Consider the following 16,950-nt stretch of genomic DNA (forward strand, 5'->3'; position numbering starts at 1 on the left):
TACTGATTTTATGTGTGATAGAATAACTCAAGGCATTTAGAAAGAAAATAAAAGGAATGGAAAACTAGAAATCAAACTAAAATGAAGGCAAGGGATCATTATTTAAACAAGAATACTTGTTGTGTGATCATATTTACCTGCCCATTGTTATGTTTCTGCATAATTAATACAGAGCAGGTTCATCGCTTGGGGATGCTACTGGCTACTGTCCTATGGCCAGAAGTTCAGGGTCTCTTCTGGTGCACACAGTGCCTTTTTACCAGGTTGGGCTGGTTGTCCAGCTGTAGCTGCTCCTCAAAAGGCCATATAGTGCCATGTAGTGGGCATAGTGATCCATGCTCTGATTACATCCACGTTATACTGCTGTTAATACTACTGTTTATACAATCCAAATGAGGCCACCTTTGAAAATAGCTGAGAAACTTCAATTGATCCCAAAGGCAGCAGTCAGGCTATTATCAAGGTTTGGTTACAGGGATCATCACTGTACTTTGGAATGCCCTCCCCCTTGAGGCTTGCCTAGCACATACTTTAGATTATTTTAGACATCAGGCTAAATCACAAGTTCTTATCTAGGCCAGCCTTTCTCAACCTTTTTCCATTGAAAAAACCCTGAAATCTTCTTCAGGCTTCAAGAAACCCCAGAAGTGGTGCAATCGTGCAGATTATGGTTGAGGACTATAGCTGTGTACACACCCACCCAGGACCCTCCCCTTCCCACCTCCTCTAGGACCATCATTGGCCATTTTGGGAGGGGTGGGTCATATATGGTCATATCACCTAATAAATGTTTAACAAATTTTAAAAATATATTACAAATTAATTAACTCCCTCCCATTCAGGAAACCCTTCCAGGGCCATCAAGAAACCCCAGGGTTTCATGAAAGCCTGGTTGAGAATGCCTGATCTAGGCTTTTAAACTGGAGTTTTATCTTATCAGCTTTTTAATGAACTGTTTTTATCTGGATCCATCCATCCTGTCTCCACAGGAGGGGCCTTCTCCCCTTCCCCTGAGGCCAGAAGAAGCAAAAGAGGCAAGTGTGGTCTGTGGGGTTTACTACAGCCACCTGGAGTCCTCAGGTAGGACAATATGCTGGACCTATGGCCCAAGCCACACCAGCAGGTCTGCACTCCTCAGAAGATCATATGGGGGAACAAGGTTGGCATTCAGGCTTCCAGCCATCCCAATTCACCCCATCCATATCACTGAACACCAGCAACAAGAAGGATGACTAGAAAAAGAAGAGCAGCCAAGTGATGGTTTAAGGTCACATCAGAGTTAAGCCAGGCTGGCTGTAACCATCCTAAGGAAAGCGCTTTGAAGATAAAAGGCACCTAGATCAGGGAGGTGGAACTGGGGAAGCCTTAAGACTGCAATGGGGAGGGGTAAAGGAAACTCCATGTTAGAAGCTAGGAAGGGAGTATGTGTAAAGTTGTTGTGAGGTTACGTGTGCCTGAAGCAGGGCGGTGTGTTTAAGCTGTCTGCTTGGCTAAGACAGCTTAGGCCTCTGATAGTGTTCTAGCCCAGAAAGATATAAGGGTAGAAGGTGAGACCTGGGAGCTGCTGTGGACCTCACAGTTTTATAGATAGTTTTAATGTTGTTTATGTCCAGTGGCATGTTTTTAAATAGCCTGTAGTTTTTTGTACTGTGCTTTTTAATTGTAAGCTATTTCAGGCAGGATTGTAAAGGAGCAACATAGAAATATTGTAAATAAATAAGCTGAAGTTACTAAGTGGGTTTAACCATTATAGGGGGATAGCCTTGAGGTAACCGTAGCATGGATCCATGTGGTCAGATCAGCCAAGTCAAAATGGTGGGAATGCTGGTTGTTGGATTGGGAGGGGGGGTTTGGCAGTAGCCTTCACTTCCTTTCCCTTCAGTGGTATAACCCCTAGGCTCTTAACTGTCAGTGACCTTTCCACACAGGGAATTTGCCCTGACCCTCTGCTCATTTGGTGGTACAGCAAATTCCTGTTTTCACGTGATGTCATTTGCCCTGGGTGCCAACAAGGCCTATGTTGTGCCTGGGCTCTCAGGAAGGGGAGAATTGAGCCGTCCTGGCCCAGCTCCTCCCCACCCACGGCTGTGACTTTGGTGCCCCAGAAGGGACAAAAATGCCTCAAGTGGCTCTGCAGTGCTGTGCAGCACAGCGGAGCCACCTAGGGCATCTGTTTTTGTTTGAAGAATGTGGTATTGTGGTGTCACAAAATGCCGCATTCTTCAAATTAAAAAAATAGGCCCTCATAGTCCCACAGCACAGAGGAATCTCGCCGCCCTGGCTGCCTCGTCCGGAGACACAAATCCAGGGTGGACTGGGTACAGCAGGGAAAATACTCCTCTGTCTGGACCTGGGAAGAGTCGGGGTAACCTACCCCAGCCCAAATACCCAGCGGCTACCCAGTGTCGCACTACTGGTACAAATGGGTCAGTGAATGTCATTAAGAGCTAACCAAGAGTTGGGATCAAATCAGTTCCAAGTGGAATAAAGAATAAAGTCACAGCTTGTGGTTGCTGCTGTATCCATTTTTACTGATACGTATTCGAATAACATCTGTAGTATACAAGGCATTTAATCTGCTGTTACAGGTGTATCAGCCTTTCTTCAAAAGAATTATTTGGCTACATCTATCAAAACCCTGATATTTTGAAACCTTTGCAGAGTGAATGGGAATTGAAGGATGTGGTTTTGATTGCTTATAATAGCCTGTTATTGGTGGGACTCAGTTGTATCAGTGTGGAATTTCTTTTGAGGCTTAGTTTTATCTCCTGTGTTTAATATATTTGTGGTTGTGGAGTGTCATGACTATGCTGCTGATATCCAGCTCCATATTTCTTTATCCAAATTGCCTGATGATGCTGTAGAGCCTACGAACCAATTCCTGACTGTTAAAGGCTAAGGGTAAATAAGCCGAAACTGAATCCTTGCAAGGCAAAGATAGTATTGCTTTTGAAGGACATTGGACTTCCAACATCTGAAGATGGTTACTTCTGGTTAATATAAGTTAAACTTGAAACACTTAGAGAATATTTTGGTTTTATTTGAAAGTTTCATATATATAAGTGTAAAAAGGTGCTGATTGTCCTTAACCGGAGTGATTATATGTTTGATTATTCTACAGTTAGGTGGTGCTATTACACTGAAGTATCAGCTTGAGAAGAAAGCAGTGTTTGTTGCATGATGACTGTTTGCAGTATTTGTAATTCAAAGTAATATTAAGTGTGTAGGAGATGGACCATTCAGCAAGGATGATAATGTGCCAGCCTTACTTACTGAATTCCCTATTGTCCTGAATTTACAGAAATAAAACATGAGAGATTTGCTCTGGAATACCATGGCTAGCTATTGGTAGAATTAATATATACTAACAGTATATATTGCTGCCTTATTTATCTAATGCTTGATAGACATGATAAAATAGTGATAGGTCAAGACTTTCTTGAGGCATGCAGGAATCTCCTGCTTAAAAGGCATGCTGCCCACATACTGCCAGTGAAGTTGGTCATGAAGTTGATCATAAGTCAAATGTGAGTCTTCACTAGAATTTGGAATTAAGCTAAATGGCACATGACTTGTCAATGTGTTGTCTAAAGGCAGGAATTGTGGTTAGTGACCTTAACGTACATTGTCTTCAAAAGCTTTCCCCCACCCCAAAGCAGCTTGAAATTTTGGGAGAAGTTGGTTCCAGAAGCTCTGTTTGGAGAAATCACCTTTTTGGGCCATTTCTCCTTTATCTCTCTCTGTCTCTCTCATCTTTCACTGCTCCTAGTGGAGCGGATTAAATAAAGCAGTAAGGGCCCCGAGGGCGGGCCCTGTCCGGGATGAGGAAGGGTGTCGATAGGCCCCTTCCCCCGGACTGACAATCGGGGCCTTGGGGTCCTTCTATTGTCAGTCCGGCGGCAAGGGACTGCCAGAGCCGGCACCGGAGGAAGAGCAGCCACCGGCGATGGGAATGGCAGCAGTGGCGGCAACCGAGGAGGCCTGAGCGGCGGCGGCGGCGGCGCCATGTGTGGCGGACTCGCCCACGCACAGACCCGCTCGGACTCCGCTCACACGGGTAGGCTGCGCCACGGGAGGGCTGGCAAACAGCTAGTGCCCGCTGTCTCTAGAGTACAGCGGGTTTATTTTCTAGTCTGCAATAAACCAGCTGGATTGCCCAGGGCACCTGTGGGGTGCAATGGTGCTTTCTTGAAAAAGGGAAGGGAACAAAGCATGATGGGAGGCTTCCTCTGTCTGTTCCAGTGGTTCTTGCTAGGCTTGCCAACCTCCTGGTGCTGTCTGGAGATCTCCCAAAGTTATCTGTGATCTCCGTTCATATAGATAATTTCCCCTAAGGAGAATTGCTGCTTTGCATCCTGAGCTTTATGACAGGTGAGATGAATGCTTCCTTGTTTAGCTCAGGCAAGACACTGCACACACAAAAATGAAACTAACTTTTTATTTAATAAGCATTTTATTTTATCTAAACTGCAAACATGTCACTTCCAGGGGCGTGGCAGGGAGGTATGGCTAGCTGGCATTACTTCCGGGGTTACTTGAAGCCTGAAGAATGTATTGTGGTTACTCTGCAGGTAAAAGATTGAGAAAGGCTGCTGTGCAAAGAGGATGGGACACTATGGGTCATAATAATGAAGGCCACTGAGAGACCCAGTAGAACTAACAAGGTCACATTCCCCCTGTGTATTTCGTGGTAGGGATCTTCTAAGATGTCCAAAGCAGTTTGTGTTCTGAGGCCAAATTGAAATGGGCCAGAAAGTCAGTCTCTTCCAAGAACCCTGGAGCTGAGAAGCAACCATCTATTTCAGCACCTAGCCCCAGCATGGAAGACTGGAGACTAGCTGGAAGTTCTTCAACAGTAGAGCTTAGGGAGGCTTTAAACAGATCTAATAACTGCATTCTTGAGCACAAATGGTACAACTCCCACCTTCAAGGAAGCATTTACCATTCAGCCAGTTCCCCTTTGGCAGCTTTTGACAACTATAACAGCACAGGTGGTAGGCCTCATCTCTCCAAGGATCTTGTGCACATCCTTGGGCTCCACAAGCTGAAAGGTATCCATATGTATTGGGCAAGCAGGTACAAAATGTGAGAACATGCATCCATACCAACATCTAACTCAGAGTGGATCTTGGTTATTTTGTATGCAAAGGAAATAGCAAATTGATCACAGTGGGTCATTGTATGGTCAGAATTCAGTTCCCTCGGGCTACAATATAAAACCCCCTGTACCATATGAAAAAATTCTGCTTGGAGGTTGATTTACAGACCCAACAGTGGTGGAGAAATATAGGTTTTATGCCGCTTTCTGAGTATTCAGCCAGCAATGCTCTAGCTATTGTCCCTCCCTTTATATTGCCTTTAGTTCCCCAGTAAACCAGGGAGACAGTTGGACGCTGTCTGTGGGGAAATTCACTTTGAGGCAATTGGTCAAGGCCTAGACAGGATTGTCAGTAGCTGAGGTGGGAAAATCCTGATAGGAAATCACTGGGATCCATCAGGTGCCTGAAATGGATCATGGTGTCCAGCTAAGGAAGAAGCAGCAGTAAGTCTCAAATCTACAAGCTAATGATATATCAATGACAAGAGTAAGCTTTAACTCCCCAACCCTGGATCACCCTCCCCATCAGGCCAAAACGTGTGTGTGCATGCGCGCACATGGATACATAAAGGATGTAGCAACTTGTAGGGTCAGATTAAAGGGTCCTCTGTCAGCATGCTTTTTTCCCTACCTTTTTTCTGGTCTGTGATATTAAGAGTCAGAGTGAATCATACAATGAAAGCTTTAGAGCTGGAAGTAATATAAACATTGATGGGTTAATATCCTTGAATATCTTTGTAGGGCTGAATGCACATGAACAAATGAAATTGTTTTCTAATGATTCATACTACTGATCTCATGTAGCAGCAGTTCTTCAAGATCTCAAGCCCATCTATATCTCCTACTGTTTAATACTTTTCAACTAGAGAACCTGGGGATCAAACCTAAGCTCTTGTGCGTGCAAATTGTTTAGCTGTACTACCAAGGCACACCCCATCCTCAAAATATTTACAGCTAAATTTTGCTTTTTGCATAATGCACAGTGAATGTATATAAATCCCAAATGCTGTTGAAGAATATGCCCAACATTTAATCACCTGTATTTCACATAGGTCACTGTGCATGTCTGTATTTGGAGACAATGCATTTTTACTGGTTGGTCATACAATACATCATCCAACATGACTTGGATGTTCTACATATAGAAGAAGAAGAAGAAGAAGAAGAAGAAGAAGAGTTGGTTCTTATATGCTGTTTATCTCTATCCAAAGGAGGCTCAAAGTGACTTACAGTCGCCTTCCCTTTCCTCTCCCCACAACAGACACCCTGTGGGGTGGGTGAGGCTGAGAGAGCCCTGATATCACTGCTCGGTCAGAACAGTTTTATTAATGCTGTGACGAGCCCAAGGTCACCCAGCTGGTTGCATGTGGGGCCGTGCAGAATCGAATCCGGCATGCCAGATTAGAAGCCCGCACCCTAACCACTGCACCAATCTGGCTCTTGATAGACAATATGTGTGATCCTAGTCTCATACTTCTAGTATGTGAATATTTTGGTGATATGTGGTGAATGTACACAATATCCAGATTTATTTACAGTCACCATTCAATTACAATTAAAAAAAAATTATATGCTGCAATCTTAGTCATTAACACTTGAAACAAACCTCTAATGAAAGTGGCTAAGGATCAGGTACAAAATGTAGTGTGAGTGTGTAATGAGCTTGTTGCATGTGGGTGGAGGGAATCCTACAACTGTCTTCCCTTAGGAGTTTTCCTCTGAGCATCTTGCTCTGGAGAAGAACCTTCATTTAGTAGAAGGGAACTGCAGACTATGGCCTGATATCTGTAAACAGCCCGTGGCGCCACGGGCGCCACGGACTGTATAAAGGAGTAAGGGGTAGTGGGGAGGAGTTAGGGCGGGACCGGTCCGGGATAAAAACTCGGGGGGGGCCAATCAGGAGCCGCGAAGCGGCTCCTGATTGGCCCCTCCGAGTGTCAATCCCGCCCCAAGCAGACAATGGGGAGCCGCGCGAAGCGCGGCTCCCCATTGCCTGCTTCACTCGCTCGGAAAATGGCGGCCCGCCTGGTGAGAGCCTCGGCTGGGGGGTGGGCCGGGAAGCCTTCTCTCGGCCGGCGGAGCGGCCTCGCAGCGTTGTGGACGCTGCGAGCCCGCTCCGCCGGCCGAGAGAAGGCTCCAGAGAGCCTCGGGGGGGTGGATGGGTGGGGGGGGGAAGGGAAGCCTTCTGCCGCCGGCCGCAGCGGGCTCACAGCGTCGTAGACAGAAAAAAAAACCCTGTAGGAGCCTTTCGCAGATCCAAGCAGCAGAAAACAAAACCCTGAAGGAGCCTTTCCCAGCTCCAAGCAGCAGAAAAAAAAACCCTGAAGGAGCCTTTCCCAGCTCCAAGCAGCAGAAAAAAAAAAACCCTGTAGGAGCTCCAAGCCGGCACGCCCACGAGAGGCAGCAGAAAAAAAAAAACCCTGTAGGAGCCTTTCCCAGCTCCAAGCAGCAGAAAACAAAACCCTGAAGGAGCCTTTCCCAGCTCCAAGCAGCAGAAAAAAAAAAAAGCCAGCACGCCCACGAGAGGCAGCAGAAAAAAAAAACCCTGTAGGAGCCTTTCACAGCTCCAAGCAGCAGAAAAAAAAAACCCCTGTAGGAGCCTTTCCCAGCTCCAAGCAGCAGAAAAAAAAACCCTGTAGGAGCCTTTCCCAGCTCCAAGCAGCAGAAAAAAAAACCCTGTAGGAGCCTTTCGCAGATCCAAGCAGCAGAAAACAAAACCCTGTAGGAGCCTTTCCCAGCTCCAAGCAGCAGAAAAAAAAACCATGTAGGAGCCTTTCGCAGATCCAAGCAGCAGAAAACAAAACCCAGAAGGAGCCTTTCCCAGCTCCAAGCAGCAGAAAAAAAAACCCTGTAGGAGCCTTTCGCAGATCCAAGCAGCAGAAAACAAAACCCTGAAGGAGCCTTTCCCAGCTCCAAGCAGCAGAAAAAAAAAACCCTGTAGGAGCTCCAAGCCAGCACGCCCACGAGAGGCAGCAGAAAAAAATTAACCCTGTAGGAGCCTTTCCCAGCTCCAAGCAGCAGAAAAAAAAAACCCTGTAGGAGCTCCAAGCCAGCACGCCCACGAGAGGCAGCAGAAAAAAATTAACCCTGTAGGAGCCTTTCGCAGCTCCAAGCAGCAGAAAACAAAACCCTGTAGGAGCCTTTCCCAGCTCCAAGCAGCAGAAAAAAAAAACCCTGTAGGAGCTCCAAGCCAGCACGCCCACGAGAGCTAGCAGAAAAAAATTAACCCTGTAGGAGCCTATCGCAGCTCCAAGCAGAAGAAAAAAATTAACCCTGTAGGAGCCTTTCGCAGCTCCAAGCAGCAGGGGAAAAAAACCCTGTAGGAGCCATTCGCAGCTCCAAGCAGCAGAAAAAAAAAACCCTGTAGGAGCTCCAAGCCAGCACGCCCACGAGAGCTAGCAGAAAAAAAAACAAACCCTGTAGGAGCCTTTCACAGCTCCAAGCAGCAGAAAAAAAAAAACCTTTAGGAGCCTTTCCCAGCTCCAAGCAGCAGAAAAAAATTAACCCTGTAGGAGCCTTTCGCAGCTCCAAGCCGGCGCTCCCACGAGAGCTAGCAGAAAAAAAAAAACCCTGTAGGAGCCTTTCGCAACTCCAAGCAGCAGAAAAAAATTAACCCTGTAGGAGCCTTTCGCAGCTCCAAGCCGGCGCGCCCACGAGAGGCAGCAGAAAAAAAAAAACCCTGGAGGAGCCTGTCGCCGCTTCAAGCCGGCGCCCTGGGAGCCCCGGCAGCCGCCCACAGCGCTGCTGCTGGCGGCTCCCTGCCCTCATGGCCCCAGAACACAATGGAGCCGCCGGGAAAGCCGCAGAAGAACAAAAAAATGCAGAGGAGCCGCCGCAGCCCAGCGCACCACACCTGGTGCTCCTCGGCAAAAACTACGAGACGCCGAGGAGCCGCCGCCCGCCTCCTCTTTCAGGTAGCCTGTCCCTCGCTCTGTCCCTCGCCTGCCGCTCGCTCTGGTCCCCACCTGCTAGCGCCCATTGTCTTCTTCATACAATGGGCTTTTTTACTAGTAGCATTTATAAAGAAACAAATTATAGTTTTCAAACCAATTTAGCATAGTTAACACGAATAACACATATATTCTAAATATATTGGTAAAGTAGCCACTGTTGTACAGTATTGGCATTAGTTAAGCAAAGTACAGCTAACTAATCAGTTTATTTTGCCACGGCCAAATACAGAGTGCATTATATGCAGAATGAATTCAACAACGTTACAATACTCAAGTAAAAATAAGAAATTTCTATACAAGGGCAGCATATGGTAGCCAGAATAAAGTAGCTCCAATGTATGCACATGTTTTCACCTTGTTCTTCAAGAGCAATGAGAATTCTGTATACTTTTGAGATTTCTGCTTTATTGGTTGTCCTTTGCAATAGAATGCTATGCCTTGGTGAGTGCAGATATTTGGACTGTACGCAAAACCTCCAATAAGAGGAGCATTTATATTTACAGTGTATAATAAAATAGAATTGTTGTACTGGCCTGCAGAGAATTTAACTATTCCTAAAAAGGCAGAAAAATGTACAATTTCCACATTTTTAATAGTCATACATAACATACGTATTAGTTACAAAAGAGAGCATACAGTTGTAGGGGGAAACTACATGAATAAATACTAAAGGCTTTGAGGCTGCTAAATGTAATTTCAATCTTGCCTTTTAGTAAACTATGATGATTAAATATTGTCTAATCTGATTAGAGCATCAGTTACTAGTACAGTATGTTTTACGGTGTTTTCATAGCATGTTTATTTTACTTAACTTAAAAGTTCACAACTTTTACTTGGTATTTGAGATACAGTTTATACACATGACCTCTGCAATACTGAAATAACTAGTTTAATGGGAATAGTTGTTTTATGTCTTTGTATTATTTTCTCCTAAGGAAAAAACAGTCTATATTACATAGATAGCTTGGACGCCATGATAAGAAACAGTGGCTTGGATCCTATGACATCATTCCCCTCATGCTTCTTGTGCATGCAGAAGTGCTAGTGGCAGAGGGCTCAAGGAAGACAGCATCACAGGGCCCAAATCCATAGACTTCAGCAAAGCATTCAGGAATCCTTTTACATTATACCAAAAGTTTGCTTATCTTACATGAGTAGCAAATGTAAATGAGTAAATCAAAAGGCATTTATGATATATTACGTTACTAATTTACAACCTCTGAAATAATTGTCAGTATTTTAAGATAGTTGGACAGTATAAAGCTGGCCAACGAATTTCAAGTACTACGATGCTAGTTTTGTTATTTATATCTAACTGGTGTATTGACTGTTTAGTCTTACTTTCCATAATTTCCAATCTGCACGCTGTTTCTGTTTAATATACAGCGAAATGTTCCAGGCTGGACTTCCCAGTATTTAACAGGATTGTTGAATAGGCTAATGCCACTGTATAATCTCTTCTTAAGCTTTCCTCCTGTTGGACAAAAATCATTCACTTCCACTTTCGAAATACTGTTAGAATGAAGGAAGACAACCTGTAGGAAGGCAACAGAAAAATACAGCCTGAATAACAAAAAGAGAAATCACAGTGTGGAACTCATACTCTAGGGTTTCATAGTATGTAATAAATTTGTATTTGTGCAGTGTATGGCTTATATTAAGATCAGCTTAGTGTTTAAGTTAGGGATTCCCAACCAGGGGTCTGTGGGAGCTCTGAAGTGACATGGTATGAGGGGGCATCCAGGCTGTCTTCTCAGGAGGGAGCATAAGGAGGCCAAGGGTAGTGATGTCACTTCTGGGAGGGTGGAAGGGGGCATGGCCAGCTGACATCACTTCCAGGGCTCCTCACTGTCTAAAAATTATTTGGGGGGCTCCTCCACAATCAAAAGGTTGAAAAAGGCTGGTCTAAGGAGTTGTATTGTCACTGGCTTTGACCCCTTGGGAGGTGTCTCTTTGCAGCTGGGTCCTACAGGTGGACCTTGCTTTTGTTTCTTTCTTGTTTCTGACAATGTAGCATTCGTGCATCCAAATCGTGTATTACCTGTAGATACTTCAAATCTGGAAGACCATTAGGGACTCTCTTCAGCTTATTCTTTTCTAGATGTATTTCTCGTATACTTGGTATTCTTGCAAAACTTCCATTTTCCACATCCTTGATCCTGTTGTTTCCTAGCCCCAACCTAGAGATAAATAAAGGAATCTAGATTGAGGCATTATGGTTTATTTTCAATATTTTCACCATTTTGGCAAAACGGAAATCCTGAGGAACTACACTTACTGTAATGAATAAAATGAAAAATGTTTCTGCTTTCAATGTTTGTATCACCATTCATTCTAAAGCATAAGAGTACAGATATCTGTGGCGGGGGGAGAAACAGTTGTTTGGGAATTTACACTATTGCTGCAATCTGTGGACTATGCCAGCAATGTTGACTGCTGAGCCTCATGTGCATGAATTGTGCTGGGAGTACATTAGAATATTCCTCAATACTGAATTACCTTTTATAATATTTAATAAAATGTTATGAGTACTTCTGATGACGTGCCATCCTCTAACTGGCCCTTGGGGGAATGGATCTCCCCCTCCCAGGGCCTCTCAGAGGGGCTGGTGCACTATCAGGAAGCACCAAAGGAGCTCTGATTGCCCCCCCGGGAGAGACCTCCCCATTGGGGACCAATCAAGAGGCTCTTCTCTGCCACTCTCTGTCCCATCCTGCACACCTCCTCGCCTCCACTATAGTGTCCCACACTCCTTTTTGGCTTCCAGGCCTCCACATGGAGCTAGAAGCACTGGCGGCCATCACCACAGGATCTCACACTCCTTGTCAGCTTTCCAGCCTCCATGTGGGGCCAGGAACACCAGCCTCCTCTGCCACGGGGACCCACAGTCCTGTCCAGCCTCCCAGATTCTGGATGGGGCCAGGAGCACCACCAGCCTCTGGAGCATCTGGAGCAGGTGTTGGGAAGCCAGGCAAATCCCCCGCCCAGGCCCTGCCATGTCTTCTACCTTCCAGAAAAGGGAGTGGGACTTTGTTTTGCCACAATCTTCACCCCCCACCCAAATCTCCTACAGGCTTTCCTACTACTATATTAATATTGTTCGTTGGGATTTATTAGATGTTTCCGTCCCTGCCCTTACTCTAATAAAAATGTATAAAGTTTGCAGATAAATCCTAAATTGCCTGTCATCAAATCTTAAGAAAAAAATTCCCATATTGTGTCTTACCTTTGAAGATTTTTATACCGAATAAAATCCTCAAGTTCTACTGCAGAAATTTTGTTGTCATCTAGATGAAGTTCTAGTAGACTAGCTGGTAATCCTATTGCAGAAAAAAGTATTTTTGATGAGTTTAAAGGCATATATATATTAAAGGTATATACACATCTTTAAACCGCCCGTGGCGCCACGGGCGCCACGGACTAAATAAATTGTTAAGGGCTGCTGAGGTGGGATTTGTCCGTGATGAGGAAGGGTCCGGATTGGACCCTTCCTCACAACAGACAATCAGAGGGACCAATTGGCAGGCGCTTTGCGCCTGCCGATTGGTCCCTCCGATTCCCAGCCCGAGCAACTGCGAGCCGCGCGCAGCGCGGTTCGCAGTTGCTCCCGGCCTGACACGGCGAGAGGCGCTTTGCGCCTCTCGCCGCGTCAGGCCGCCGCCCGAGGGAGCCCTCGGCAGTCGTGCAAAGCGCGGCTGCCGGGGGCTCCCTCCCTGGCGGCCTGACGCGGCGAGAGGCGCTTTGCGCCTCTCGCTGCGTCAGGCTGCCGCTGCCGCAAGAACGCCGCCATCGGACCGCCGCCGAGAGAACGCGCTACTGGCCCCTCCGGCAGCCGCGCCAGCCTTCGCCCGCCGCTCACAGCTCGCCGCCGCCCCGGGACGCTCCAGGTACAGCCCGCACCGACCCCCCGGCCGACGCCAGACTGTCTCGCCCTCCCCTCCACGGCCTATAGTCCGCCCACAGCCCACTGCCACCCCCCCAAATCCAATGCCACCCTAGCGCCCGCTGCATTTAAGCTGCAGCGGGCTTAATTACTAGTATACATATACATATACACATACACATACACACATACACACACACATACACACACACACACACACACACATATATATGTGCATATATATATATATATATATATATATATATATATATATATATATATATATATATATATATATATATATGTATATATATGAGAGAGCTCTTTAGACCGTGAGTTGGACAGGAGGTGCGAGTTAGAACTCTATTGTACCGCCATCTTTTACTGTGTTTTAGTCTGTTAAGGATTTTTTTAGGGGCTGTATTGTATTTCGTTTTATTGTAAACCGCCACGAGACAATTGAGAGCAGTGGTATATAAATACAAAAATAAATAAATATTGTTAAAATATATATATAGTATTAAATGAAAAAAGTGGAAATGATCGTTTTATTTCTCATCTTTCTGGTTAAAGAGGACTTTTAAGATTGCTGCTTCCCAAGATTTAGTATATTTAACACTACTGAAAGAAAACTTAATATTGTGTAGAATTTAACTGTCAATTTCCTCAATAGTTTCCATGCTGCCAGTGTTTCTCCTACCTTTCCAAATGGCTTGTGATGATTCTAATCCAATTTTAAAAGAATTTACTTGATTAATCCTTTTAATTTGATTAATCCTTAAATAAAGATTTAAAAAATTACTACCCAATTAGTCTGGATAACTTTTTAGTCAAAATGTTTTTCAACTCCAGCCTGGATTTATTATTTCATTTTACCCCAACAGCACTCTGAAAGTAGTTCACGATAAGTGGGTGGGAAGATAGATAGACCCATAGAATCATAAAGTCACCTAGAGTGCTTAACAGCTAGATAGAGATTTTCACATGCATTTCTTATATCCAGACTTGTTTATCCATTGTCCTAGTTTGAATATGAATGATTAAGGATTTGGCATTCCTTTCCTTGTAGTCTGGGGATTTTCAGTTTAGAAAAAGATGACAGTGAGACAAACGAGTGATGTTTATGTAAGTATGCATGGAGTGGTAAAAGGGGACAAAGAATGTTTTCTCCTTTCCCCATCTGTATCTGTACCATAATAATGGAGAGAGAGATGGTGGGAGGAGTTGGGACTCATTGCGTACCTGATTGGCCAGCCCTTGCCTGCATCCCCTTCCAACTTCTTCCACATGGAAGAAGTGCCAGCACGCACTACTGCGCTAACCCCCAGAGGTGAGCCAACCAGTGAGCACGCTGAGTGGGAGGGATAGGGGTCTGGGACCATGGTCAGGGGAAGAGGAGTCAGCCAGCCAGTGGCTGAGGCCTAGGAAGGAAGGGACGCACCCTGGCTTCCACTGCGTGGGGAGGAACAGGACTGCTGCCACTCAAGGCGTTGCCTTGCCCAGCAAGCTTCCGGGCTGTGGGAGGAGGAGCCAGCCACTGCCAATGGCCAGAGAGCAGGGTGTAGGGGGCTGTGATATGAGCCCTCGCAGCCACCTGTCCACCTGTGGGCACAGCCTGGTTCCAGGCCATGTACTCAGCTAACTGTGTGGCCAGGGTGGATGCTAGCCTGCCATGCAGACACCAGCCAACTGGTGGGCAGAGGTTGAGGTGAGGGCAAGCCCTGGCTTCGGTGCACCAAAGCAGCCTGGCTGCTGTGGGAGGTGGAGAGGGGGACCTGGGGTAGCCACGAAGCTGCTTGCCTGACCACCTGCCTGTGGTCCCAGTCCAACCCAGCCCACTGCAGTCTGGGCATAGACTGGTCTGCCGCCAGGAGGGTGGCCAGCTGTTGGGTGGGGGCTGGACAGGGGGGCGGAGACACTGGCTGCTGAGGGGAGGTGGGGAGTGGGACCTGCACGGAGCCACAATGCCAACCCTCCCCGCTGCCTGATACAATCCCCTCCAAGTCACATGTTCAGCCAGCTGAGTGGCCAAGGCAGATGCTGTCCTGCCACGCGGAGGCTGGTCACCTGGTGAGCAGCAGCCAGAGGGAGGCGAGCCCCAGCATTGGCTGCACACGGTGTCCCAGCTGTCATGAGGAGGTGGGGAGATGGGCCTGGGGTGGCTGTGAAGCCAGCCATCTCTGCTGCCTGCCCAATCACTTGCCTGCATGTGGGCGCAGCCCGCCTCTGAACAGCATGCTCCACTAGTTGTGTGACCCGGGCTGGTGCTGGCCTGCTGCCAGGAGGACGAGCAGCTGCCGGGCAGGAGCTGGGGGGGGCACAAGCCCCAGCCTTGGTGCCGGGGCAGCCAGCTGGCATGGGGAGGTGAGGAGGGGACCTACAGGGGTCCGCAATACCAGTCCCTCCCCAACATCTGCTTGCCTGCATGCCATGACTGCCTCTAAATAATGCACTCAGCCAGCTGCATAGCCCAGGCAGGTGCTGGCCTACTGCACAGTGGCTGGCCAACTGGTGGGCAAGAGCTCAGGGGGAACAGCTCCAGCCCCACTTGTGCCACCTTCGAGCTTTCCTTCCTTCCTTCCTTCCTTCCTTCCTTCCTTCCTTCCTTCCTTCCTTCCTTCCTTCCTTCCTTCCTTCCTTCCTTCCTTCCTTCCTTCCTTCCTTCCTTCCACTAATTCACCCAATTAAGTTGATGCAACAACAACAACATATCTTTAATAGCATATAAAGTTGATGCCAAATGGTTAAGAATGGACAAAAGAGAGGTACTTTATTATTCAACAAGAAATTAAATTGTGGAATTCACTTCCATAGAACATAGTTATGACCATGGCTTTAAAAGGAATCTAGATTTATGGATAGGTCCATCAGTCATTGGTCACAGTAGCAAAAGGGAATTGCCATGATTAGAGGCAGCAAACCTCTGAATACCAGTGCTAGGAGGCAATATAAGAGACAGACTTTGGCCACTATACCCTGTTAATTAGTTCTCCAAGGCAATTGTTTGGTTGCGATGTGAAATACAGTGCTGGACTAGATGGACCAGTGATCTGAACCAGCAAGGCTAATCTTATGTTCTTATCTCAAAGCTAAACCTGAAACAAATGTTAAAAACAGAAATTGGTTCTATTAATCCAATGTATAACACAAACAATAAACAATTATTCATCTTCCATGAATTGAATTTGGGAGCTTAGTTTTTCTGTGTCAAACTGGTATGCAGGCATATTTAAACATTATTTTAAAAATCATATTAAGATTAAGCTAGTGAACCAGAGTGACTATATATACTTGTGTCTGATCAAGGGAACTTCGACTCTCAAAAGCTTATATTCTAGAAATGTCGATGATCTATAAGTTGCTACTGGACTCAAGTCTGTGCCTGTAAAAGATGCTCTTAGTTTGACAAACTTGGAATTTAATAATTATAACTGTCTAAACCCTCTTTAAGAGCCTCTTGTGGCGCAGAGTGGTAAGGCAGCAGACATGCAGTCTGAAAGTTCTGCCCATGAGGCTGGGAGTTCGATCCCAGCAGCCGGCTCAAGGTTGACTCAGCCTTCCATCCTTCCGAGGTCAGTAAAATGAGTCCTCAGTTTGCTGGGGGGTAAACAGTAATGACTGGGGAAGGCACTGGCAAATGAGTCCTCAGTTTTCTGGGGGGTAAACGGTAATGACTGGGGAAGGCACTGGCAAACCACCCCATATTTAGTCTGCCATGAAAACGCTAGTGGGTGTCACCCCAAGGATCAGACATGACCCGGTGCTTGCACAGGGGATACCTTTACTTTTACCTTAAACCCACTTTAATGGGCTTAGAAGAGCATAACTCTGTTTAGGATTATGCTGTTGGCTCTACAAATTTTTAATTTGTGTAAAATATTTTTCTATCCAAAATTGCAACCGTGTTGAGGCCCAAGACCCACAGCAGTTTAGAATGCTACCTTACTGAATCAACATGAATACGGTCTTAAACTTGGTTGTTTCTTGATGATGTCATAAGATCATACCAACAAGAA

General features: G+C 46.1%; 2 protein-coding genes across 4 annotated transcripts in view; one reads left to right on the forward strand and one right to left on the reverse strand.

Annotated features, from left to right (window-relative positions):
* CENPP (centromere protein P) overlaps positions 1-16,950 on the forward strand; it is a 220,415-nt gene that overhangs the window by 82,007 nt on the left and 121,458 nt on the right. The window lies entirely within an intron of this gene.
* Positions 9,219-16,950, reverse strand: part of ASPN (asporin) — a 31,106-nt gene continuing 23,374 nt past the window's right edge. The window contains exons 6-8 of the mRNA XM_077325732.1: positions 12,278-12,371; positions 11,093-11,231; positions 9,219-10,586 (exon numbers count right to left, since the gene is read on the reverse strand). Coding sequence (XP_077181847.1) covers positions 10,389-10,586; positions 11,093-11,231; positions 12,278-12,371 — 431 coding nt within the window. The 3' untranslated portion in view covers positions 9,219-10,388. The remainder of the gene's footprint in view (positions 10,587-11,092; positions 11,232-12,277; positions 12,372-16,950) is intronic.

This window comes from Paroedura picta, chromosome 3 (assembly GCF_049243985.1).
Source record: "Paroedura picta isolate Pp20150507F chromosome 3, Ppicta_v3.0, whole genome shotgun sequence".
Taxonomy (NCBI): domain Eukaryota; kingdom Metazoa; phylum Chordata; class Lepidosauria; order Squamata; family Gekkonidae; genus Paroedura; species Paroedura picta.